Below are 26275 nucleotides of genomic sequence, written 5' to 3'. Positions count from 1 at the left end.
AAGTCAAACAACTGAGTGGAAAAGATCAGAGGTCAGGGAAGTTGTAGGTCTTCATGATGAAACTTGTATATTAGGGGTTGGGGTTGTGGCTCAGCGGTAGAGTGCTTACCTAGCACATGTGAGGCCCTGGGTTCAATCCTTAGCACCACATAAAAATAAATTAATAAAAAATAGGTATTGTACCCAACTACAATAAAAATAAAATATTAAAAAAGAAACTTGTATAGTAACAATAGTAGCTAATAATTAGTGTTTATGTATGAAGTGACAGACAGTATGTTAGTGCTTTACTTATATGATCCGTTTAATCTCCACATTAATGAGATCCTTTAGGATTAAAATCCTGTCTTGTATATAATGAGGAAACTGAGGACCAGAAATGTTAAATGACCTGAACAAAATCATACAGCTAGTGAGTGACAGGGTGTATATTTGAACACAGTCTCTCTGGTTCCACAGTCTGAGTTCCTTATTACCATTTTATATTACCTCTCATGAAGAATAATAAATCAGTCAGCACTTTTCAGGCCTGTGTAAAAGCAGTCAAAGGTTAAAATGTAATAGCCCCCACCTTAAAGGAGTGAAAATGCAGCGGATAAGAATGTGCAAATGAAGCTGAGTGCAGTGGCACACTCCTGCAATCCCAGTGACTAGGGAGTCCAAGGCAGAAGAATCACAAGTTCAAGGCCAGCCTCAGCAACTTAGCGAGGCCCTAAGCAACTTAGTGAGATGCTGTCTCAAAATAAAAATAAAAAGGACTAAGGATGTAGCTCAGTGGTCAATCCCAATACAAAAAAAAAAAATGTAAATGCACACCTTCTAACCATACCTGTGTGAACAGGTGTGAGTAGTGTTGGGCTGGTAAAGTAACTAGGGGCATGTGTGTGGGAGTCAGCTTGGCCTGCGTTTGAGACATTGTTTCACTATTGGTGGGATCTATGATCTTAGCCAGGTGATTTAACCTCAGTGAGCTTTAGCTTTCTCATCTGTAGAATGGTCATAATAATACCTGCATTGAGTGGTTACTGTTAGGATTAAATGAGATGGTCCATGTGATTTATTTAGCATAGTACAAGTACCTTGTAAATGTGTACGATTATTGTTATGACCCTCTTCATCCAATCATCATCATCATGGAGAAAGTGAGCATGTTTGGGAAGTTGGAATAAGTGTCCTGAGTGATCCAGAGACAAAGAAGGGCTTGTAGGAAACGGGCCCTAGAAAGTCGGAAACAAAGGCAATCTGTGATTCCCTACAACTGCAGTCTCTCTCCCTTCCTCATGTTCTTCACAGTGGGCTTCTTTTAATAGGTTTTCTCCACTTCTTGTCGACTTATCCAGGTCTACCCACTACTTTTCCATTATGAGTCCTTCTGGCAAGGGCATATATTATTTTTATTTTATTCTTTTTCCATAAGAGGAATTGAACCCAGAGTTGCTTTACCAATGAGATACATCCCCAACCCTTTTTATTTTATTTATTTAGTTAGTTATTTTGAGACAGAGTCTCTCTGAGTTTTTTTTTTTTTAATATTTATTTTTTAGGTGTAGATGGACACAACACAATGCCTTTATTTTTATGTGGTGCTAAGGATCGAACCAGGTCCCGCCCACGCTAGGCCAGGCTCTACCACTGAGCCACAATCTCAGCCCCTCATTGAGTTGTTTAGAGCCTCACTAAGTTGCTGAGGCTGGCCTTGAACTTGGGATCCTCCTGCCTCAGCCTCCTGAGTTGCTGGGATTATAGGCATGTGCTACCACACCTGGCCTGAGAGCATGTTTTCAGCAATGGATGGGGATGGTGTCCATTGGAGGCCACTAGCATTGAGATTTTCTGAGGAGGGAAGGTATCAACAGCCATACTCCTAAAAGAATCCAGATGATCCTGGATTGTTTGCATGCATTTGGAGGTCCCCTGAGTCCTTCGTTTGCCCTCTCAACAGACTTCTTGAAGAAAGAGAGGTTCTTTTATATTGTGATTTTCATGGTCACAGTCGTAAGAATAATATCTTCCTGTATGGCTGCAATAACAACGACCGGAAGTACTGGCTTCATGAGCGAGTCTTTCCTTTAATGTTAAGCAAAAATGCACCAGATAAGGTAAGCATATGAGGTAATTTTCTGTCCATTAGACTTGGGTACAAGGGAGCTTACTGCTTCCTAGAAGTAGTGTTTGGTAAATCCCAGCAAAATAGATTTAGGAATTGCTCTGTGTCCATCAGTCAATGGAGGAAAAAGTGTGATATATCCACACAGGGGAATGTTATTCAGCAATAAAAAGATTAAGGTGCTGATACTCTAGGGTAAAGATGAACCTTGAACACATTAAGCTAAGTGAAAGAAGCCAGACACAAGAAGCCACTTAACATATGATTCCATTCTATGCAGTGTTCAGAAGAGGCAAATTTAGAGACAGAAAGTGGTTCAGCAGGGCTGGTGGAGGAGGGTGGAATGGGGCATGACCGCCATTGAGTGTTGATTTTCTTTTGTGCATGTGTGTGTGTGCATGCAATGCTGGGGATTGAACTCAGGGCTTCGCTCTACTACTGAGCTACATCCTCAGCCCTTGAGTTTACCTTTGAGGTAATGAAAATGTTATAAACTTCAATTATGGTGATGGTTACATAACTTCGTAAAATATTGAATTGTGCATGTTAAATGAACGAATTTTATGATGTGTGAGTTATATCTTAATAAAAATGATTTTTTTAGCTTTTGGTGCTGGCAACAACTCGGGGCCTCATTCATGCTAAGCTTATGCTATACCACTAAGCTACACCCCCAGCTCAAGCTCAGTTTTTGAAATTTGCTCTTGATTATTCCACTTGGGCATTAGTTGAAACTCTTGTGGGCAAAGTTATCTATCACCTTTAATCCTGTTGTTGGTGAAGTAAGCCAGTATTCCCAGTTGTCCCAGGAACCCTAGTCCAGCAAAATGCACATTGGTGGAGGGGAAAAAGAAAGGGAAGAATGGGTAATTAAGACTGAAAACAAAAAAAAAAAAATGCACTCTCTAGCCTTTGGAGGATCACAGTCCATGTGCAGTGCTCTGAGTGGTCCTGCAGAGGAATTCTGTTCAGTTTTGTTCACCCTCACCTCCCTGACTGACATGACCACAGAACTCCTCCTCCCCCACCCCCTTAAGACTATTGACATCTCCCAGAATTAATGTTTTATCGAACATACTTTAGGAAATAATGTATATAGACAACCAAGGGAGACATTCTTGTTTAAAAAAATGAATTTTTGATGTTAATGAATATTTGTCAGTTTATAATTAACAGAGAATTTGGATTTCTCTTTAGTTTTCTTTTCATAGTTGTAATTTTAAGGTCCAAAAGTGCAAAGAAGGAACAGGAAGAGTAGTGATGTGGCGAATGGGAATCCTAAACAGCTATACCATGGAGTCTACCTTCAGTGGGTCTACCCTAGGTGAGCTCTCCTTTGTAGATCATGAGTCACCCACAGGGGGAAGCCACACACAGCACCTGGGGAAATGAAAGGCCTGGGATTGCTGGGGAGATAGTGATTTAGAGGATTTCCTTGTCTGGCCCTCTACTGAGTTTGAGTACTCTGCATGTGAATGCACAATACAGTATTTGAAAGTATTGTATTGTTCAGAAGCATATTGATCTAGAATCAGAGGTGGTATTTTTTAAAGTTATTCATAAATTAGATTTCCATTCAATCCTTAAGATACAATAAGAAATGTTTGTGGATTTTTCTCCAGGCAGTAAAAGAAACATTCACTTTACTATTGAGGACCTGAAGTCCCTAGGTTATCATGTCTGTGACACTCTTCTGGATTTCTGTGATCCTGACAAAACAAAGGTAAAAATGTTTTTTCAAGAAACATGATGCTTTTACTGTGATCAGTTTCAAAGTCAGTACAGTGGGATTACATGTGTTCTTTATTTTCATCGTAATATTTTTTGAAGCTTTTATATTTAAGGAAAATTTAAAAGCCCCAGCCTGCAGTGTTGTCAACAAATGGTAAGACCTCATCATCCTCTAGAGATGGAGACTGTCCTTTGGCATCCCTTTCCCTCACTTCTGGCCTTGCCCATGGCAGCACCAGTTCTTACTTTCCTTTCTCCTATTTCAGAAAAAGAGCAACTTGGTACAGGTATTTCAGAAAATCAGTGTCCTTGCTCTTCTCCCAAAGTAACCCGTCTTTTGTGCGTGGGTGGACTTTATCCTCTTCTTCCTCTCCTCTCAACTGTGGGTGTTCTCAAGCTGCCCCTCTTCTAAAACACAAAGACTTCCTTTGGCCTTGGTTCACCAGTGGGTTATTTCTATCTCCCTAACTCATCTCTCATACCCCTTCTGAAATGTTGGCTTGGTGTGCACCATTCTGGATACAATTGTTTAATAAAAAATAAAAGGAAAATCTGGGGGTTAAGGGTGCAGCTCTGTGATGGAGTGCTACTTGCTTCTCACGCACAAGGCTTTGGGTTTAACCCCCAGCACTGTAAGAAAAAAGTAAAATTTGTCCACAGCATGGCCTATTTTAATCTCTCTACTTTTTTTTTTTTTTTTTTTTTTTTGGTGCTGAGAATTGAACCCAGGGGTGCTCTAGCACTGAGCTAAATCAGCCCATTTTGTTTTTATTTTGAGATATAGTCTTGCTAAATTGCTGAGGCTGGCCTCAAACTTCCCATCCTCCTGCCTCAGTCTCCTGAGTTGCTAGGATTACAGGCATGCACCACTATGCCTGGCTTTAACTTTTCTTTTTGATTGCTTTTTTTTTTTTTTAAACCCTATAAAGGGTGGCAACCACACCTTTTTTTTTTTTTTTTTAAGAGAGAGTGAGAAAGGGGGGGAGAGAGAGAGAGAGAGAGAGAGAGAGAGAGAGAGAGAGAGAGAGAGAGAATTTTTAATATTTATTTTTTAGTTCTCGGGGGACACAACATCTTTGTTGGTATGTGGTGCTGAGGATCGAACCCGGGCCGCACGCATACCAGGCGAGCGCGCTACCGCTTGAGCCACATCCCCAGCCCTTGATTGCTTTTTTTGTTTGCTTGCTTGCTGTGCTGGAGATTGATTCCAGAGCCTCCACAAGTTAGGCAAGTGTAGTTGGCTCTGCCCCCAGCCAAGTTATCCTTACCATATGCCAAAATCTAAACAACTCCATTCAAACTTTTTCTTCTTTGCTGCTCATAAAAATGAAATAAGTCAGACCATTGCATTATTTAAGAAGTTGGCCATAGCCAGAGAAAAGAGGCTAAAGCAGTGCTTGTATTTTCTGCCCTAAAAATACTTTTATTTCTATAGCTTATGGAATTTATCTGTTAACCTGTCCTTAGTAGCAGGGGTTGCAACTTAACTCATCTTTTTCCCCCTTTCAGCATATACTCAGGAAATATTTGATGAATAAATACATAGATGATCAAAAACAGTTCTTTTTTCACTGTCACAGTTTATTCAGTGTCTAGCAGAACTCAAGGAACTCTTACAACAGGAAATCCACAAGAAATTCAATGAACATGGAAAAGAAGTGAATTTAGAAGGAAGTTGGAGTGACATCTCTTTGTCTGACATTGAATCCAGGTAATAAATTTCATTTCAAAGAAAAATAAGTTATATATATATTGTTGGTTTTGAGCTTCAATAATAACAGACAGAGGAAATCATATCCTCAGTTCATGGCACACTTAAATTCACTTTATTTCTTCGGCAGTTACAAACTGAGCACATGTCCATGCCAGCCTCTGTTCTGGGCCTTAGAAGTAAACAGGGAGTTGAGCACACAGTTTATGGAGGGCGTTGGAGCAATCGTAAAGCCTTTGCTCTTGACTCCATGGGATATGGGAAGTCTTCAGAAAGTTTTGAGTAGAGGAGTGTCATGATCTGACTTAGGTTTTAGTTTCAACAGGAACACTGACTGCTCTGTGAAAAATGGACTGTGACGCTCTCTTGCAACAATATAGGTGAAAGGTGATGGTGGCTTAGACCAAGGCAGTAGTGTGGTTGAGGGAGAGGTGTATGAATCATGACTGTACTGGGATTCTAGATTGAAATTACAAACATTAGAATTTGCTCATGATTCCCCCCACCCAAGTTTGCAGTCACTTTAATTTGGTGCTCTTAGGAGAGGGCAGAATGGCAGTAGTGAATAGGGAAGTTGGTGCTTCCAGAACGCCCCCTCTGGGGGCTAGTCAGTCCCATCCTCCAATAGCTGAATATCATTGGGGCCAAAGCAACAATATTCTTCCTCTTCCAAGATTGGGAGGCTGTTGGCCTCTTGGTGTTTCACAAGCCTCTCAGTTTCCCATCAGGCCCATTCTTGCATCCCATAGTCAGGCAGATAAGTCACAAAGGAACTGACAAAGACCAGGATGATAGAGAAGCCAGAGAAGATCACCTGGGTGTTCCAGAGACTTACAGCAGGACCTTTGTCATAACTATGGGAGTCTGGATTCTTCTCATAGAGGTTTTTGTCCTCAGGATCTGGGTCCTCCCGCCAGTGTGTGGTTATTTCTGGTGTCCTCTTTCTCACTGAAGCAGATGGGGCAACCATAGCTCTGGAGGAGCTGGATTCCCAGCAAACGTGGACACTCCAAAGTCTAATCTCCATGAAAGATAGTGCTTCTAACTAACCAACCACACACACACACACACGCACACACACGCACACACTCTCTCTCTCTCTCTCTTTCACACACACACTCACACACATATTTCTTTTTCTTTTTGGTTGTGCTGAGGATTAAACCCAGCGTCTTGCACATGCTTGGCAAGCACTGTACCACTGAGCCATGCCGCCATGGTTTCCACCCTCCCTTTCACACTCTGCTACTGCCATACTGGCTTTCTCACTCTTCCTCAGGCTTGCCAGGCCCTCTCCAGCTTCAGAGACTGAACTAATAATTAATTTTTTTAATATTTATTTTTTAGTTTTAAATGGACTCAGTATCTTTATTTTTACATTTATGTGGTTCTGAGGATTGAACTCAGTGCCTCAAGCATGCTAGGCGAGTGCTCTACCACTGAGCCACAACCCCAGCCCCTGAACTAATAATTTATTATGCCTAATTCCCCAGATATCCACATGACTAATCCCTTCACCTCTTTCAGGTCTTCACTTAATGTTACCATTCTCAACGTGGGTTACTCTAATCCTGCAACTTGCTACCCCTATTCCCACTTCCGTGCTCTACTTTTTTTTTATATATAACATTTATCACCTCCTGTCATTTATCATTTAAAAATCTTTATTGTGTCAGTTGTTTCTTGTCTTTCTCCCTAGTAGGCAGTAGAGGCCTTTATTTTGTTTACATGTGTCTCATGTGCCTGGAATGAGGTCTGTTCTATACCTAGCAGAGGGAGAGTTCAGTGAATATTTGTTGAATTAATTTAGGATGCAGGATCTCACTTCTACCCTATAGTATCCCCAGCTCTTTCAAGAAGCCCTCTGTGGGTGAGTATCTCACAGTGTGCAAGAATACCTTCTACTCCAGCTTACCGGCCAGGATGCCTTAGGCTGCCTCAGCTCCTTTAAAAGATTGCTGGGCTGAGGGCTGGGGTTGTGGCTCAGCATGCATTAGGTGCTGGGCTCAATCCTCAGCACCACATAAAAATAAAATAAAGATATTGTGTTCACCTATAACTAAACAATAAAAATAAAGAAATAAAAGATTGCTGGGCGGGCTGGGGATGTAGCTCAAGCGGTAGCGTGCTCGCCTGGCATGCGTGCGGCCCGGGTTCGATCCTCAGCACCACATACCAACAAAGATGTTGTGTCTGCCAAGAACTAAAAAATAAATTTTAAAAATTCTCTTTCTCTCTCTCTCTCTCTCTCTCTCTCTCTCTCTCTCTCTCTCTCTCTCTCTCTCTCTCTCTCTCAAAAAAAAAAAAATAGATTGCTGGGCTGGGTTTGGAGTTCTGCTGGAGTCTGTACTCTGGCTCATGGAGTACAGTGGAAAGGGCTGGCTTTCTATCCGTTCTATGCAGCACATTGAGATCTGGACCCTAAAGCAGGTTTGGCTGAGTCTCATAAATGTTTTCTTAGAAACCTTAAACCAGACCTTCAGGCCAGGTAGTGTTCTCCATTAATCACATCACCCCTTCCACTCTTCCTCAGTCTTTGCCTAACTCTCCAAACCCACTGCAACAACCCCTCTCCACTTTTAGCCTCAAAAACAAAATGTTCCTTGCATGTCAACACATGGATATAGAGCCCAGGGGAATCAGCTCAGAAATAGCCAGACTCTCCACTGTTCCTGGCTCAGTAGGGAAACTGATGAAGTTAAGAAGTATTGAAAACAGCTCGGCTTAATGTTGCACACCTGTAAACCCACAGACTTGGGAGGCTGAGGCAGAAGGATCACAAATTTGAGGTCAGCTTCAGCAATTTAACAAGACCCAGTCTTAAAATAAGAACTAGAAAAGGGCTAGAGATATAAGTCAGTGGTATAGTGCCCCTGGGTTCAATCCCCAGGTTCAGAAAAAAGAAAAAAAAATTATTGAAAACAATTTGCTGGCTTCTGTGGCAGGAAGCCAGATAACACAAGCCTCCAGAGGGCGCCACCTGTCCATTCTCATGACTGCAGACAGGCAGGCTGGGAGGGTACAAGCCCAGTTTGAGTTTACTGTCTATATGTGTACATAAATGATTTTTGACGCTCTTTGGGATATACTATTTCTAATGCTTTTATCTCCCTTGTTAAAATTTTCTATTATCTCCAAAAGGAACTTCAGATTATTAATAGAGCAAAGGCTTGACTGGATTGGAAAAGCCTCATGAGAACAGGGAATTGGAAAGTAGATCACAGAAGACAGGGCTTTCTTCCTGCTGTCTTGCCATAGGGCTCCTCAGGGTTCATTGGGGAGTAGGGTGGGAGGAGGTGCTAAAAGAATGAAGGGCTAGACAAAAGAATGATTTCAAATCTTGTCTTCCAATGAGGTCTGACTTTTGTCCCTAAGACACTTAATATTTGGAGCCTTTATCAGAGCTATCAGTTCTAGCCAATCAAACCCCAGGAAAGGCAAAATATAATGTGACATTCAAGTAAAGGACATGATGAAGGAAGGAAGAATCGATTATCTGAGACCCCATTCATTCTAGCACCTGTAAAAGAGAGGAGGGGACAGTTTGTGGAGAAGACTTTAGTCTAGATATGTGTCTAAAACTTTTGAAGGGAGAATACTGCCCTAGAGCTGGGGGTCATCAGTGGAAGAGTGCCTGCTTAGCTGCACAAGGCCCTGGTTCTCTACCCAAGGGGGGAGAAAAAGTATTTCCTGGTCTGTGGTCAGTAAACTGTTAGATTTACTTTTCTATATATTCAACACATTTTTACACAGTGCCTGGTAGGATCCTGACTTTCAAAACTAGTACCAGCCAGACAGGAATGAATGAGGAAAAGCCTCTGCTGTTCTCTGGGGCTGCACATTGAGAATCCTGTGGCCTCACACCCTCTGCAACTTTGCGCTTTGGACCGGTATCCCTTTGTCACATGGATTGTGAACTCCTTGGTGTAGGGGCTCTGCTTCACTCCTCTGACTCCTCTGTGTTAAACATACTGCCTGGCATACAGCAGGTGTTCAGAAGGAATAAATGAATGTGCTTGTCAAGAAGATGTTATAACTGGTGCATAGACAATACAGCAAATAGTAGACTAAACATTTAATCCCATGTGGCTGGTCTGGTAAATCTTAGACATCCTGCATGTGTTAATAACAGCTATTTCCCTTCCTTGTTTCCCTCTGGAACTAGCACCAGTGGTTCTGACAGCTCCCTCTCAGATGGTCTCCCTGTTCACCTACTGAACATAGTAGATGAGGTAAGATTATGTTGAGTTTTATACCTAGGAACTAGCAATCTTTAAAAAAAATCATGCCATTCCTGCATAATTTCGTGAGTTTTCCAAAAGTCTTAATATCTACAGAAAATATAGCAATAAGGCTGGGGGTGTGGCTCAATGGCTTTGCCATACCTAACATGGGCAAAGCCCTGGGTTCCATCTCCTGAACTGCAAAAAAAAGAAAGAGCAATAGGGTTCTAACTGGGTCACCCTGCCCTAGAGTCTTTTGTTTTGTCCTTTGTAACTTTTTTTAAAAAAAATATTTATTTTTTAGTTGTAGTTGGACACAATACCTTTATTTTTTTGTTTGTTTTTATGTGGTGCTGAGGATTGAACCCAGGGCCGTGCGTATACTAGGCCAGTGCTCTGTCGCTGAGCCACAAACCCAGCCTTTATTATAATTTTTTAAAAAATTGAGTTGTAGATGGACAAAATGCCTTTGTTTATTTTTATGTGGTGCTAAGGATCAAACCCAGTGCTTTACACATGCTAGGCAATCACTCTGCCACTGAGCCCCAGCCCCCTTTATAATTTTTTATGCTTAATTATTAAAGCCACTTTTTGGTAACAACAAAACTGAATCTTTCCACCACACATCTAATGATCCAGACCTGACATATTGCCATAGTCATCTGATTTTATCTTGTAAATCATAGATATTTGGTTATTGATATAAATGCCCCTTTGGCAGTATACCTGTAATAGTGGAATTCAGGTGTGTTAAGTAAAGAATAGCCTTTGGTAAGAAGATAACCATTTGCTTATTCTCCAAGCCAACAACATGAGGGCCACAACATTTTTGGGTTTTGAGTTTTTGTTGTTGTTTTGTTTCTTTGGTACCCAAAATTGAACCAAGGGATGTTCTACCACTGAGATGAATCATGAGCCCTTTTTAATTTTTTAAAGTATATTTTTAGTTGTGGATGGACACAATACCTTTATTTTACTTATATTTATATTTTTATATGGTGCTGAGGATCAAACCCAGTGCCTCACACATGCTAGGCAAGCATTCTACCACTGAGCTACTTAGGGTCTTGCTTAGTTGATGAAGCTAGCCTTAAACTTACAATCCTCCTGCCTCAGCCTCCTCTGAATTGCTGGGGATTACAGGCATGTGCCTCTGCACTTAGCTCCCACATTTTATTTTGACCGTTGTGTGAAGAGTGCCATGTAAGGGTAAGCATAATTCTGGAACCCCCAGTGAGCAGTTTCTCTGTACTTTCTGGAACAGTTGAATCAAAAGATGATGTCTGACAAGAAGAAAAAAAAGAAGCCACTTCAAACTAGGAAGCAGCGAAATGAGCTACATCAGAAAAATAAGTTGATGCCAGAGTTCAAGTTAACAGAAGATGCCTCCGTAAGAAAGCCCCGATGTTTACTCTGCTGTCTGGTTCCTGATGTTCCATAGAAGGAGCAGGAAAAAATCTAAAGTTTACTATAAACCAGAAAGAGTAGGGTGTAGCAAGTGGGGGGACTTTGTATTTTGGGTCCTCTAACTATTTTGAGTAGGTTTCAGCCATGGCCCACTGATCCTTTCCTACAGTCTGGTATAGCAAGTCTGGATTTTAACCAAGTCTAGATTTCCAGAGGAAAGAGGTGGTACTGGAAAAGAGGTGGCTAGAGCTAGTCCAGAGTGGCTGGGTAGCTGAGGGATTAGGTCTGGTCCAGGATAAGGACACTGGACATCTCCTTCTCTATTCTGCTCCTAGATGCCACACCCACCCTCAACCCTCTGCTCTCCAAAAACAAAAATGCTTTCAGAGGTGGGAGTTTTGCTATTGTGTGCATTGGGTCAATTATCAATGAATTGATTGAAAAATATTCTCTTTTCACTCAATTCTTCTAGGACAGGGCAGAACTTGCTCCTACTCTGCAAAAGCAGTCTACCTTTTACAAAACTTTGGAGAATTTCAGATCTTCAGCAATGAAAAATGAAAAACTAAGCCTCAGTGAGGTAATATTTTTTGTTTGACTCTGTCACACAGATTCTCTTATGTCTCCAGTTAGCATGTTTCTCACAGGGTAAAGAATGCAATAGCCATTTCTGTTACCTGTACCTGTTAGTGCCACTGGAAGCAGGGAACATAAAATTTGGTGTGTGTGTGGTGGTAGGAGGACAACATTGACACTGCTTTGTTTGGACACTGCTGAATTCTGTGTGTGTGTGTGTGTGTATTGCTGCGGATTGAACCCAGGGCTTTGTGCATGCAAGGCAAGCACTCCACCAACTGAGCTATATCCCCAGCCCCTGAATTCTAATATAAAATACTGGTGACTTGTGATTTCATACCAATAACATAAGAACAGGCTGTGAATTCACCATATATCTACCCCACTTAACAGATTTTATCATGTGCATACTACACAACAGGCCCTTTACTGAATGCTGAGAATTCAACATTGAATAAAATACCAGGAGCCTTCAAGTCTGGGGGTGATATTAATAACCAATCAGGAATTTATATCAGTTGTATACAGTGGCAAAAAAACAGAAGAGAGGCACCCAATTTTTAGTACTTGAAAGTTTTGTGACTATAAAATCCTTGGTTCTTTTATATATAAAAATAGGTTTTGGTACAATAGTAGCTAATTCTTAGTGGATATGGTACAAAAGCCCTTGCATGGAATGCCACCCTACAGTTAACAGTGAGTGGTACAGTGAGATCTTATCACACTATACTGGGGAACCTCCACAGAGCATAGCCATTCCTGTTCAGTATTGAGGGTCATTTGATGTCTAGTGTAATGGTGGCAAGAGCACAGGTTTGGGTCTGTATTAAATTCCTCTTCCATCCCCACAATTTAATACAGGTTGAGCATCCATCATCTGAAATGCCGTACAATCTGAAACTTTTTAAGGGTCAGCGTGACACCACAAGGGGAAATTCTGTATCACAAAACTTGTTTCATGCAAAATTTCTAATATTTAAAAGTATTCCATAACATTACCTTAGTGGAAGTATGTGTATAAGGTGCATATGAAACATAAAAGAACTTAATTTTTCTTTTTCTTTTTTGGTGCCAGGAATTGAACCCAGGGGTGCCACATCCCTAGCCTTTTTAAATTTATTTAGAGACAGGGGCTTAATAAGTTGCTTGAGACTTCTCTAGCTTTCTGAGGCTGGTTTTGAATTTGCAATCCTCCTGCCTCAGCCTTCTGAGCCTCTGGGATTACAGGTGTGCTCACCACTCCTGGCTTAACTTCATTTTTAGATTTAGGTCACCTCCCCTAAGATACCTGTCACATTATGTATATGCATATATTCCATAATCGGGAAAAAAATCTTAAATCTGAAACACTTCTGGTCCCAAGCATTTATTTTTTTCTGTTTTTGGATTGAACTAACAGGCACTCAACCCCTGAGCCACATCCCCAGCCCTATTTTGTATTTTATTTAGAAACAGGGTCTCACTGAGGTGCTTAGTGCCTCGCTTTTGCTGAGGTTGGTTTTGAACTCGTAATCCTCCTGCTTCAGCCTCTTGAGCCAACTGGGATTACAGGTGTGTGCCACTGTTCCTGGCTTCTTGGTTCCAAGCATTTTTGGTAAGGAATGCTCAGTCTATATTCTGTGAGTTACATAACCAGCCAAGGACTCAGTTTTTGCATCTAAAATATTGGGATAATGATATCTTCATCCTCACTTATTGTGAGCATTAGAAGTGAAGCTATAAAGTACCTGGCATGCGGTAGCCACCCAATAAACATTGGGTCCCCTTTCCTTCTTTTCATTGACTTGTTACTCATTTGTGTCTTGACTTTCTTTTTGTGTTAGAATATCATCATGAGTAAACATGCATGAATAAAATGCACACAAGTAATATATATTCAATGAAATCACATTCACATGGAAAATTTAGTGAGGATATGTTCATTTATTTTAAACACAGTTAAATGGAGGAGAAAGAAGCACCTCCATGGACTCCAAAATGACACTGATTCTACGTAAGAATAAAGAGAAAATGCAGGTACTTCACATAATATATATGTGCGTATACATATATATGTATATTCACTTACTGTGTGTGTGTGCACGCGCGTGTATAAATTGCTGGCATATATATGGTGCATATATATATACATACATACATACATACATATATATATGTGTACATATACCAGCAATTAAACGAGCAATTAATATTAGTTTTCAAATGTATTATGTGATTTGGAGGAATGATACTACTGTCCTTCCCAGATTTGTTCTACCCAGGTGAACATCTAAGGCAGTTTATGCCCTTAGGCTACACACCACGTGGCCACCCTGGGACTTAGTCCACATGGTACTAAGGAACTGAGGAAGACCACCCAAATCTGAAAGCATGCTAACAAGAATTTGATTTTATTTTAACAAACATTTGTTAGGCTGCCGTTGTTTTGTAATTGTATGGCAACATGTCAGTTTAGATAGAGATAGAGAATACATAATGTAGCAGTTCTCAGCCCAAGGAGATGTCAGCAACACCTGGGATGTCACCATCAGTTGTGAGGTATACCTCACAGCCAGTGTTACCACTGGTCACTCAATCTGAGGTTTGTGAATGTCTTACTCCATTTCCGTTGTTATAACATAAGACCTGAGACTGTGTGATTTATAAATGAAAGAAGTTTGTTTAGCTCACAGTTCTGAAGGCCAGAAGTCCAAGATTGGGTGCGTATACCTCTGGCAAGTGCCTTGTGCTGCATCATGACATAGCGGAAAAATGTAATGGCAAGTGGGACAAGCAAAAAATGCAAAGCACAGGAGGCAGCCTCACTTTATTACAACCTGCTTTTATGGTAACCAATCCAGTCTCATAAGAATTAACCTGGTCCCTTTCACAGTCTCTCATGCACATTTACACGTGCGTATTCTAAGAGGGAGGAGAAGGAAGAGGGCATCAGCTAGTAAGCTGTCCTTTCACATAGCCCTGGGTATATCTGTGGGAAGGTGTGGCTCACACGAGTCTGACTGTAACAAAGGTTGAGAATCACCAGGTTAACTTAGGCATATTAGACACAGAGTGGACAGTCCTCCCAGGGTGACCCTGCTGTTTTCCAAAGTCTGTTGTTTGGGAATTCCTAGGTTGATGCTCTCATTTACCTATCAGAGTCTTCTGGAGAACCTGCTTCTATGTGTGGGGCTCCTAAAGGACTATCTATAAAGACAGGATCCTCTATGAGTTACAGAAACTGAAGAGCAAAGAAAAGAGGTTTCAATGAAGTCAAATCAGAAAATTTTCCAAGTGCTATGGTACATGCCTAAACTAAACAGGAGGCTTGCACCTTTGAGGCCAGCCTGAACAACTTAGCAAGACCCTGTCCCAAAATAAAAAGTAAAAAGGGCTGGAGGTAAAGACTGGTAAATGAGGAACTTGTCCTTTTTCCTCATTTAGCATTCATTTCACAAGGTCTGTAGGTAGCTAAATCCATATTCCAAAAATGAAACATACTGGTTAGATTGTGACAAGTAACCATGGATTAAATTAAATACAATATACTGGAGGAAAGCCATCCAAACCTTAATCTTTACTTAATTTGCTTAAAATTTCTAGTGGAATATTTCTCTAACAGGGATATGGGCATATCAGATAAACAGTTGAATACGTGGGGCAGCCATCTTGATGGATCAAGTTTTTCTCTTTGTGTAATGTTTCTAGACAACTTATGAAATACAGTCCCTCTGCTTCTTGGGGCAATTCAATTGTTTCCTCTGGACCTTGACTTGGGTATCTGAGAGACTAGGACAAATGCTTAATTTACCTCTGTCCTGTAACAATGTTGACCACTTGGGTATGGGGGAGAAAACACAAATACTCGCCACTAACTCCTTGTAAGGCCAACCTGAGTCCTAATTGTAACTGTAGAATTTGCAAAAGAAAGTGAATTCAACTCTTCTATCTTGTTTGCACAGAGTAAGAGGCCAGTTTTTACACCATCATGCCCCCAAAGAGGAAGCACAGACTCCAGCCAAGAGTCAGCTCCAGGTATGAAGCCAAACTGGCCTAGGAACAGATATCCTGTCACAAAAAGAAGCACTACTGCTATGGCAGCATACCCATCCTTGCATGTAAACACATACCCGTAGATGTGCCTTGGCTGTGCCACACAGGCACTTCCTCAGAGTCTTTGGGTCCTATGCATTCTGTAAGGGGTTGTGGTATGTTGTGCTGTGCATTCATCACACCACAACGACCTTACACTTTGTACTTACTTACACCACATGCATGTCCTCAGATGCATTGCTTATGCATTCAGTTATTTTTTTCCTAAGATTTTTATTATGATGACATCTGTGCTCATGGAACTACCACACAGCTAAACCTCATTTTTAACTAACAGATATGCTCTCTAAAATTAGCGACAAATCAATTTTAATAGATCAAATTCTGTTATAAACATGTTTGGGGAGTGTGCTATGTTAAAATAAGCCTTGTATCAAAGCTTTCAAGTGATAAACAATCAGACTATATGTATATCAGGTTTTCTCAAAGTGAGTTATTCCCACAGAGAGATAACAATTCATGTTTTACTCAAAATTTAATATTGCATATATTATGTTCAACAAGGTTATGTAAATTTTTAACACAATGATTAAAGTACTTTCTCTCTAACCACTTGTTTCCTTTGATTGGTTAACTGCATAATCTTATGTGAACAGGTTATATCTTATTGTGGCAGTTTTTGTGCAATGGTCCCTCATGAACACCAAGCATAGTCTGCTGTTTTCAACATGTCGTCTCAGCATGCTAGAGTCATATTAAAGAGGAGTCACTATAGCTTATAACAGGCTACCTCTAGTTTTGACTTTTCCTTTTACCTGTCACTTTGGATTAAAAGTTTTCTAGCAGTGCGCAGTGGCACACACCTAGAATCCCACTGCCTCTGGAGGCTGAGGCAGGAGAATCTCAAGTTCAAAGCCAGCATCAGTAACTTGAGAGACCCTATCTCTAAATAAAATATAAAAAGGCTAGGGATGTTGCCCAGTGGTTAAGGGCCCCTGGGTTTGATCCCTTGTACCAAAAAAACAAGAATTATAAAATGATGGAGACAAACTTTGTTTGAAAGTTGTTCAGAAATACTTGTTTTTGCTCCAAATAAATTTGGAAGAAATTTGTAAAAAGCATCTCAGTATGATGATATTATTTTTGGAATCAAATATCAGAACACATGATCAGTTGTTTTTATCACTGATCATGTGAGCTTTTTTTTTTTTAAAGAGAGAGTGAGAGAGGGAGAGAAAGAGAGAGAATTTTTTAATATTTATTTTTTAGTTATTGGCGGACACATCATCTTTGTATGTGGTGCTGAGAATCGAACCCGGGCCGCACGCATGCCAAGCGAGCGCACTACCGCTTGAGCCACATCCCCAGCCCCATCATGTGAGCTTTATGAAGCCAGGAATGATTGTATCTGCAGGAGAGACTGAGACAGGAAAATCACTTGAATCCAAGAGTTCCAGACCAGCCTGGGCAATATAAACCCCCATCTCAAAAAAAAAAAAAAGTTTTGAGGCTAGGGATATAGCTCAGTTGGTAGAATGCTTGCCTTGCATGCACAAGGCCCTGGGTTTAATCCCCAGCAACACACACACACACACGCACACACACACACAGAGAAAGTGTTTTGAACACTAAACTTCCTAAACATGTGGCTTGCATGTGTGTTGAAGGGTTAAAAAGAAGATAATCCTATGAAACTCAGGAGAAGCATCACATCAAATAATTTCTAAAAGACTAGTATGCATGAGCCCATGGGTTCAATTCCCAGCAACACACACACATACACACACACACAAACACACACACACATAATAATAATAATAATAACAACAATAGTAACTTCTAAAAGACCATTACAGTGAATTTCTAGCCCTGTTCATCTCATATGAAGTGGCAATTGTTCGAAAGGATTGATATTTGTTTTCAGAAGAGTGTGGCAAGTTTTCCTCCTCAGATGAGGAAGAAGTACCACACAGGAATTTTCATGCTATGGTATCTAAGAGCCAATGTGCCTGTCATTTCTCCTTAAGCTTTGGTAGGAGGCTAAAGGAGTGACTCTGGCTAGAAATTTTTGAATGTCACTTGGGCACAGTGGCATATACCTATAACCCCAGCATCTGAGGAGACTAAGGCAGGATGATTGCAAGTTCACAATCAGTCTCAACACTTTAGCAAGGCTCTTAGCAATTTAGTGAGACCCTGTCTCAAAATGTTAAGAAAAAAAGGATTGGAGATATAAGCTCAGTGGTAGACCACCCATGGATTCAATCCCCAATACTAAACCCACACAAAAAGTTTTGAACAGCAGCTGCACGTGGTGGTCCACACCTGTAACAGGTGGCTGAGGCAGAATTGCAAGTTCGAGGTCAGCCTCAGCAACTTAGTGAGGCCCTAAGCAATTTATAGAAACTCTGTCTCAAAATAAAAATGTAAAAAGTCTGAGAATGTGACTCAGTAGTTAAATGCCCTGGCTTCAATCCTTGGTACCAAAAAAAAAAAAAAAAAAAAAAAAAGGCTTTGAATAGCATTCTAACAGGTGGGCCTGCACAGTGTAAATCCATCTCATGCTGCTGGAGAAACAGCTTGACGCATCTTCATCACACTGAGCATGAGCTAGGAGAAGGAAACCAGAGTAAAGCAGAAAATAAGCATTTTAATCAGGTCTTCAGATATATAAGGTCAACTTATATTCAACAGTTTTTGATGAAGGTCAAGGGCATAGGGGAAGAACCATGAATATATTTGGTGCTTTGTTTTCTTTATAAATCAACTGTGTATTCACTAATAGAAGTAATTTCTTAAGATTCAAAATGGATTTCAGGTCAACACTTTTTTTAATATTTATTTTTTAGTTTTAGGTGGACACAATATTTTTATTTTACAATTATGTGGTGCGAGGATCAAACCCAGTGCCTCGTGCAGGCTAGGCAAGCTCTCTACCACTGAGCCACAACCCCAGAACCTCAGGTCAACGTTTGTTTTTTTTTTTTAAGATAGAGAGAAAGGAGAGAGAGAGAAAATTTTAATATTTATTTTTTAGTTTTCGGCAGACACAGCATCTTTGTTGGTATGTGGTGCTGAGGATTGAACCCGTGCCACACGCGTGCCAAGCGAGCACGCTACCGCTTGAGCCACATCCCCAGCCCCTCAGGTCAACTTTTTGAACCATGTGGACTAATGGGTGTCATTTGACCATCTAGTGACAGCAGATCCTTTTTTTTTTTTTTTTTTTTTGGTGCCACGTATTGAACTCAGGGAACCACTGAGCCACATCCTCGGTCCTTTTTTCTATTTTATTTAGAGATAGGATCTCGCTAAGTTGCTTAGGGCCTCACTAAATTGCAGAGGCTGGCTTTGAACTCGTGATCCTCCTGCCTTCGCCTCCTGAGCTGCTGTGATTACAGTCATGCACCAGACTGGCCCCTTTTCTATTTTGGGAGAGGTGACAATACCTCTTGAAAGTGCCATAAATATAAATAGGTAAGGCAATGACAGTAAGCATTACACTTAAGATGTTTTTGGTGGAACATTAACCATAGGAAAAGACATAGAGGCTATTTTGAGAACAAAAATTCTTAAGTTTTTTTTTCCCCCCATTTGTCATTAAGTGCAAGGGTTTTGGAGATCTGGAGATTTTCTGGATACCTAGCCACTCTGAAATGACCATCATCCCTGGCTTTAGTTATGTTGTCACCAAATTTGATCACAGCTATATTTTTCTATTTTCTGTTGCCATAAATGAATACCATAGACTGGGTAATTTATGAAAAGGAAATGTATTATGGTTTGGGAGGTTGGAAAGTCCAAGGTCTAGTGACCACATTTGGTGAGGGTTGCCTTTTTATGTTTGTTTGTTTATTTGTTTTTTTCAGTGCTAGAGATCAAACCTAGAATCTTGCATATTCCAGGGAAACACTCTACAACTAAGCTATATCCCCAGCTCTTGTGAGGGCCTTGTTGCTGATGGGGACCTAGCAGAGTCCCAGAGTGGTGCAGGGCTTCGCATGGAAAGGTAGAGCAAGCACGGCAGAGAGAGCTTGCTTTTATAACAAAGCTACTCCCTTGATCCACCTCTCAGTGCCATTAATGCTGCTTCCCTGGGGAACCAATTTCTAATGCATGAGATTTGGTGCACACAGTTAAACCATAGAAGCAAGTATTGGCAAGAATACTCCACAAAATGCTCTGCTTTGCAGAAATAGAACTACAAACTTCTGTTTTTCCAAGCTGTTCTCAGACTAATTCTGGTTTCATTATGTAGAATAGTAGAGATGTTTCCAGGTCACAGAGATTTGGCACCTTCTGCACAAGATGACTTTGAAGCTACAGAGCCTACTCTGTCCTTTTTTTTTTTTAATTGTTTTGGTTGTAGATGGATGTAGCACCTTTATTTTGTTTATTTTTATGTGGTGCTCTACCACTAAGCGACAACCCCAGCCCTCTATGCTGTTCTTTAAATTACAAAGACAAACTGTGCAACTTGGCGAGGGTTTGTTGAATTAAATTAACCAGTGTCATTTATGTCATTTATGTCAATTTCATAGCAGATTATTCTGGGGAGGGCAAGTTCACCTCTGTTGCCAAAGTCCAACATCTTTATCTCTTTTTCTTCACCCTCATACTGTGTGATCAACTAGTAAGAAACCCCATATTTATTTCCCCTGTTGAATGGGTTCTACCTTGGCACTGTGCAGCTGAGTCATGTGCTCTGTGAAAAACAAGCTTCCTCGTGAAAGCAGGTTCTGAGAGGCATTGTTTTAATGTGTATGTTTATAAAGCTCTAGTGACAAACTGCACACCACATGTCCAGAGTTTAATTAGGGTCAGAAGAAAGGAAAATCCCCTAAGAATACAGAAAGAAATATAGGTTAAGCATCCCTAATCCCAAAGTGTGAAATCTGAAATGCTCCCAAATCTGAAATTTTTGGAGCATTAGCATGATACCACAGGTAGAAAATTCTGTGCCTGACCTCATGTTATGGGTTGTGATCAAGTTCATTCAGTGTCCCCAAGGGGGAAGAGATCCTCTCAGCCCCTCTAGCTGCAATACACAAACTTGTTTGTGTGTATGTGTATGTGATGCTGGGGATTGAACCCGGGAGACTCACGCATGCTAGGCAAGCACTGCATCACTAAGCCACATCCCCAGCATAAAGTTTTGTTTCCTGTACAAAATTATTAAAAATAGTGTAATGTCATGTGCAGTGGCATGCACTTGTAGTACCAGCTACTCAGGAGGCTGAGAACAGGAGAATCACTTGAGCCCAGGAGTTTGAGATCCACCTGGATAATATAGTGAGACCCTGTTTAAAAAATAAAGAAAGAAGGGCTAGGGATGTAGCTCAGTAGCAATAAACTCTTAAGCACAAGACCCCAGGTTCAATCCTTAGCACTGCCAAAAAGAAAGAAGAAAAAGAAAAATGGTGTATAAAAGTACCTTCCTGTTATGTGCATAATGTATATATGAGAATAAATGAACTTCATGTTTGGATTTTGTTTCCATCCCCAAGATACCTCCTTCTGTATATGTACATATACAAAATTCAAACAAATAAAATCCAGAACACTTTGGCCCCAAACATTTCAGATAATCTGCAATGCTGCTTACAAATTCTGACTCCTTGCTGGCACTTCTACCCTAAGATATGGGCTATTCCCACTAATTCATGAACCAAAAAGAATGTGTGGAGCTGGGCGCAGTGACACACCCATGTAGTCCCAGCTACATGGGAGGCTGAGACAAGAGGATAGCAAGTTTGAGACCAGCCTGGTCAACTCAGTGAGACCCCGTCCAAAATAAAATATAAAACAGTCTGGTGATACAGCTCAGTGGTAGAATACTCCTTGGTGCAATCCCAGTACCAAAAAAAAAAAAAAAGAATCGGAACAGGGACTGATTCGGGAACTATGGAGAGAACAGTGATGCATAGCTTCCATTCCTGCCCCTGTGCTTCAAGTCCAAGTGGAGAACCAAAACTAGTATACAAAAACAAGCCCATCAGACATTTTGCAAGCTTCAGAATGCAGCAGTGGGTTAAAGAGCTACCAATTTAGCAGTTAGAACCCCTGGTTTTGAATCCCCCCAGATTGGGGTGGGGAGAGGTAGGACAGTTGCTTAACTGCTCTGGACCTTCACTTCCTGACCTTTTTTTTTAATATTTATTTTTTAGTTGTAATTGACACAATACCTTTATTTTATTCATATATTTTCACGTGGTGCTGAGGAAGGAACCCAGGGTCTCGCATGTGTAAGGCGAGCGCTCTACCGCTGAGCCACAACCCCAGCCCCTTACTTCCTGACCTTTTAAAGTGAAGTGACATCCAGGTGTGGTGGTGCACACCTGTAATCTCAAAGGTTCTGGAGGCTGAGGCAGGAGGATTGTGAGTTCAAACCCAGCCTCAGCAATTTAGGCCCTAAGCAATTCAAAATAAAAGATAAAAAGTTCTTTATGTGGCTTAGTGGTTAAGTGTTCCTGGGTTCAATCCCTGGTACCTAAATAAATAAATAAAAATGAAGTGAAGTGACTATGTAGGTCACCAATCTCTTTGTTTTCACAAAACTGTGTGTATGGGGCTGGGGCTGTAGCTTAGCTGTAGCATGTGTGAGCACTGGGTTCAATCCTTAGCACCACATAAAAAAACAAAGGCATGCTGCCCATTAACAACTACAAAAATAATTTTTTAAAAAAGAGTGTGTATTTGAACACTCCTCAGCTACTGGTCATACACTGCAATAATGTGCCTTTAATAGGAGTCCCTCTTCAGCCTAGACCACCTAGATCTACTAATACTCAATCTCTGGTTCCTGAGGGAACAAGGTCTCTTTGATTGTTCTGAGTACACCCCCAGGCTGAGGATATATCACAAGGCCCTGGGTTCAACCTCTAGCATCACAAAAAAAAAAAAAAAAAAAAAAATAGTATCCACTGAGTACACCCACTGCCATGTTATCCCCAACTAATTTTGTTACAAGTCACTTCATCTCATAGCCCCCTGGACTGGCCAGTCCTAAATCATTGGATTCAGTGACCAGAGCCAGTCCAGCAACCCTCTTTACAGCCCCATTCACTCCCCTTTCTCCCCTGTGGCTTCACTTCCTCCTCCATTCAGCCCAGACTCCAGGATTCATGACGTCAGTCACTCACTTGCCAGCATCCCAGTGTCCTCACCCTCTGCCCTTCTGCCACCTCACCTGGTAGTTCCCTAGCTTTGGATCAGCCAGCTATCCCAACCATCTGTCTTCTCTACTTTCATGCCTAGGCTGCCAAGATGGCTGCAGGAAAACATGCTATTGAGTGGACCAGGGCCATGGCACACATATCTCCTCCAGCTCTGAAATGTCTTCTCTGCTTCTGAAACTGAAATTCCCTTGCTTTTCCCCTCCACGGTTAGGTCGCACTTTCTCCCTTGCTTCAAGTCCCCTGCTTCCTCTCTGCTCCCACCTTCCTCCAGCTTAGCCCTGCTAGGAGGCGGTGGTTCACAACCAGGCTTGAATGGGGGGGGGGGAGGGGCGGGGGAAGGAGTAAACTGCAGAACTGTCTTTGGCAAGTTTGTTTTTGTTGTGGTGTTGGCAAAATTATTCCAAAACTGTTTTACATGTATTATATGATGGAACAAATAAATAAATGTGTTGATGTTGTTAAGAAAAAATGTACAGAGGGAAACAAATGAAAAAACCACTATGAGAATGGATTCAGTGGAATTGGAGGTATCTGTATGAACTCATGATTTCCAAAATGTATGCATTCGTCCATCCATGTCTGTGGGGGGTCGGATCTAGGACCCTCTGGATGTACGAAAGTCCAAGTATGCTCAAGTCCTTACATAAAATGGTGTAGGCTGGGGGTGTAGCTCAGTGGTAGAGAGTGTTCTTAGCATGCAATTGGCTCTGGATTCAATCCCCAGTATCCCCACCAAAAAAAAAGATAATTGTTATGCCCCTTTTTCCACAGATAAGAAACCTTAGATTCAGATAATTTTATTTTGTTTTGTTTATTTTGTGTGTGTTTGTTGCAGTACTGGGGACTGAACCCATGATACAGTATTTCCCTATACTCTACCCACACCCTTCCATATACTTTAAATAATTTCTAGATTACTTTATATCTAATGCAATATAAATGCTATGTAAATGTTTGCTATACCATATTGTTTAGGAAATAATAACAAGAAAGGGCTGGGGTTATGGCTCAGCGGTAGAGCACTGGCCTAGCAAGTACGAGGCCCTGGATTCAATCCTCAGCACCATATGTAAGTAAATAAATAAAAAGAAAGGTATTATGTCTGACTACAACTAAAAAATAAATATTAAAAAATAATAATAACAAAAAAATTCTGTACATATTTAGTATAGAAGCAGATTTTTCCCTGAGTATTTTCAGTGTGCAGTTGGTTGACTCTACAGATGTGGAACCCATGAGTTTGGAAGGTCAGTTGTATATGTATGAATATACAGATGTATGCACATACAAGTATGTATGTGCATATGTTTCAGTTGTATATGTATGAATATTCAGATGTATGCACATACAAGTATATATGTGCATATGTGTTTTTGAATTTATATACATATATATGTATGTGTGTGTGTATATGTATGTATGCATATACATTTAGCTTTGTCTGCTAAAAAGGCCTATAAATCAAATACATCCTATTAGCAATACTCAAATTTTGCACTGAGATCTTAGTTTTTAATACCATTCCCACTGAAAAGAATCAGGGTTCATTAGAGAACTGACTGATTGTGGGGCTGGAGCATTATAGATATGAGATGAGGACCCTGAAACATGTCATTATGCCAAAAGATACAAAAGAACTTAAAAACAGGAGGCATGTCACAGAATAAGGAACGACCCTAAAGGGGCTTCTACCAGCCAAATCTGTATCATTAGGCACCAAGAAGATTAAGGACATTAATAAATTGTACCCATTGAAAAAATTAGGGTATCAACGAGTTCATATTGATGAGAAAGGGAGAGAAAGTGAGGGAGAGCTCTTCATCAAGGAGAATGAATCTGGGGGTCAATGGTCAGTGTGGAGGGAGTTCTAGAGTCAGGAATTCTTTGTTTTGCAACTCTCATATTAAAATGGGTCAGGCAAGAATCCTCTAATGATGCTAAATTTAGGAGGAAATATGAGGAGAAGGATATTTATATGGTTTTAAAGTGTCTCCTCAGATTGCTTATTAGTTAGAAAGGGAAAAATAATGAGTATATATAATGGACAAATTGGACAGCACCTTACCCAGGTGATCAGTGAGAAGCTAATGGACATCCTCTATGTTTTGATGTGAAGCCTGAGAAGGACACATAACTTACGCAGTATTCTGGTTGGAAATGCATGCCCTGAATCTAATCATATGGAAACATCAAACAATGGCAAAGAAGGAACATTCTATCAAGAAGAATTTAGAGGGCTGGGGATGTGGCTCAAGCGGTAGCGCGCTCGTCTGGCATGCGTGCGGCCTGGGTTCAATCCTCAGCACCACATACCAACAAAGATGTTGTGTCCGCCGAGAACTAAAAAATAAATATTAAAAAAAAAATTCTCTCTCTCTCTCCCTCTATCACTCTCTCTTTAAAAAAAAAAAAAAAGAAGAAGAATTTAGATTCTGGCATCAGGGTTCCCATGTTGAAAGGCTCTGTGATGTTTAGGTTCTACCAGCTCTGTGATGTTGGGTAAGTTACTCTCCCAAAGACTGAATTTCCTCCTCAGCACAATGGAAATACCAGCAGGACCCCCCTTTCCAGGTTGTTGGGTGGAACGGATGAGAGAATGCTTGCATTACACTCAGTGGAGTGCCTGGCTCACAGAATCACTCAGGGATGGCGAGTGGGCAGCATTCAGTTGCCTCCCTTTCCTTTGTTCTTACAGAATAAACATGCCCAACTTGGGGTTAAGTCTAATTTCTCTATCTCATGCTTCGATTCCATGTCCCCACGTTATTTTCCCAAGCTTTCCTTATTGCTTTGTTCCCTCTTCTGTCTCTGTCCCTCTCCACCAGCAACTTCTGTGTGTGCTAAAAACATGTCAACCTTCTCCTGTTTTTAAAGAAAGCAGGAAACCCTTAACCAAGTTCTTGTAAAGCTTCCATTCCTTAGTGTCTTCATTTCCTCCCTTTTTTTAGTTTTTACCTCCCTTAATAATAGCCACCATTGATAGTAGGCCCACTATTTCTCAAGAACTTTACTTTCCTTTGGAAGATAGCTATTATGCCCCTTTTTCCACAGATAAGAAACCTTGGATTCAGATAATTTTGTTTTGTTTATTTTGTGTATGTTTGTTGTAGTACTGGGGACTGAAGCCATGGCCTTGTGCATGCTAGGCCAGTACTTTACCACTGAGATACATGCACAGCCCTTTCTGTTTTAGCACAGGGTCTCTCTATGTTCCCCATGCTGGCCTCCAACTTCTGGTCCTGCTGCCTCAGTTTCCCAGAGTAACTGGCCTAATGGATCTGTGCCACCATACCCAGCTCAGAGAAGATTT

At 40.9% G+C, this 26275-nt stretch overlaps 1 protein-coding gene across 1 annotated transcript in view; it reads left to right on the top strand.

The window, feature by feature from the left end:
- AGBL2 (AGBL carboxypeptidase 2) overlaps positions 1-16274 on the top strand; it is a 42121-nt gene extending 25847 nt beyond the window's left edge. Inside the window, exons 8-16 of the mRNA XM_081272140.1 lie at positions 1943-2099; positions 3305-3431; positions 3730-3830; positions 5419-5549; positions 9715-9781; positions 11037-11162; positions 11652-11759; positions 13694-13771; positions 15697-16274. Of these exons, the coding sequence (XP_081128266.1) occupies positions 1943-2099; positions 3305-3431; positions 3730-3830; positions 5419-5549; positions 9715-9781; positions 11037-11162; positions 11652-11759; positions 13694-13771; positions 15697-15870 (1069 nt within the window). The 3' untranslated portion in view covers positions 15871-16274. The remainder of the gene's footprint in view (positions 1-1942; positions 2100-3304; positions 3432-3729; positions 3831-5418; positions 5550-9714; positions 9782-11036; positions 11163-11651; positions 11760-13693; positions 13772-15696) is intronic.
- Positions 16275-26275: the final 10001 nt, after the last annotated feature.

Source organism: Spermophilus citellus (assembly GCF_964194105.1).
Source record: "Spermophilus citellus genome assembly, chromosome: 2".
Lineage (NCBI taxonomy): Eukaryota > Metazoa > Chordata > Mammalia > Rodentia > Sciuridae > Spermophilus > Spermophilus citellus.
The sequence above is the reverse complement of the archived record's forward strand: the minus strand, read 5'-3'. Positions and strand labels throughout refer to the sequence as shown.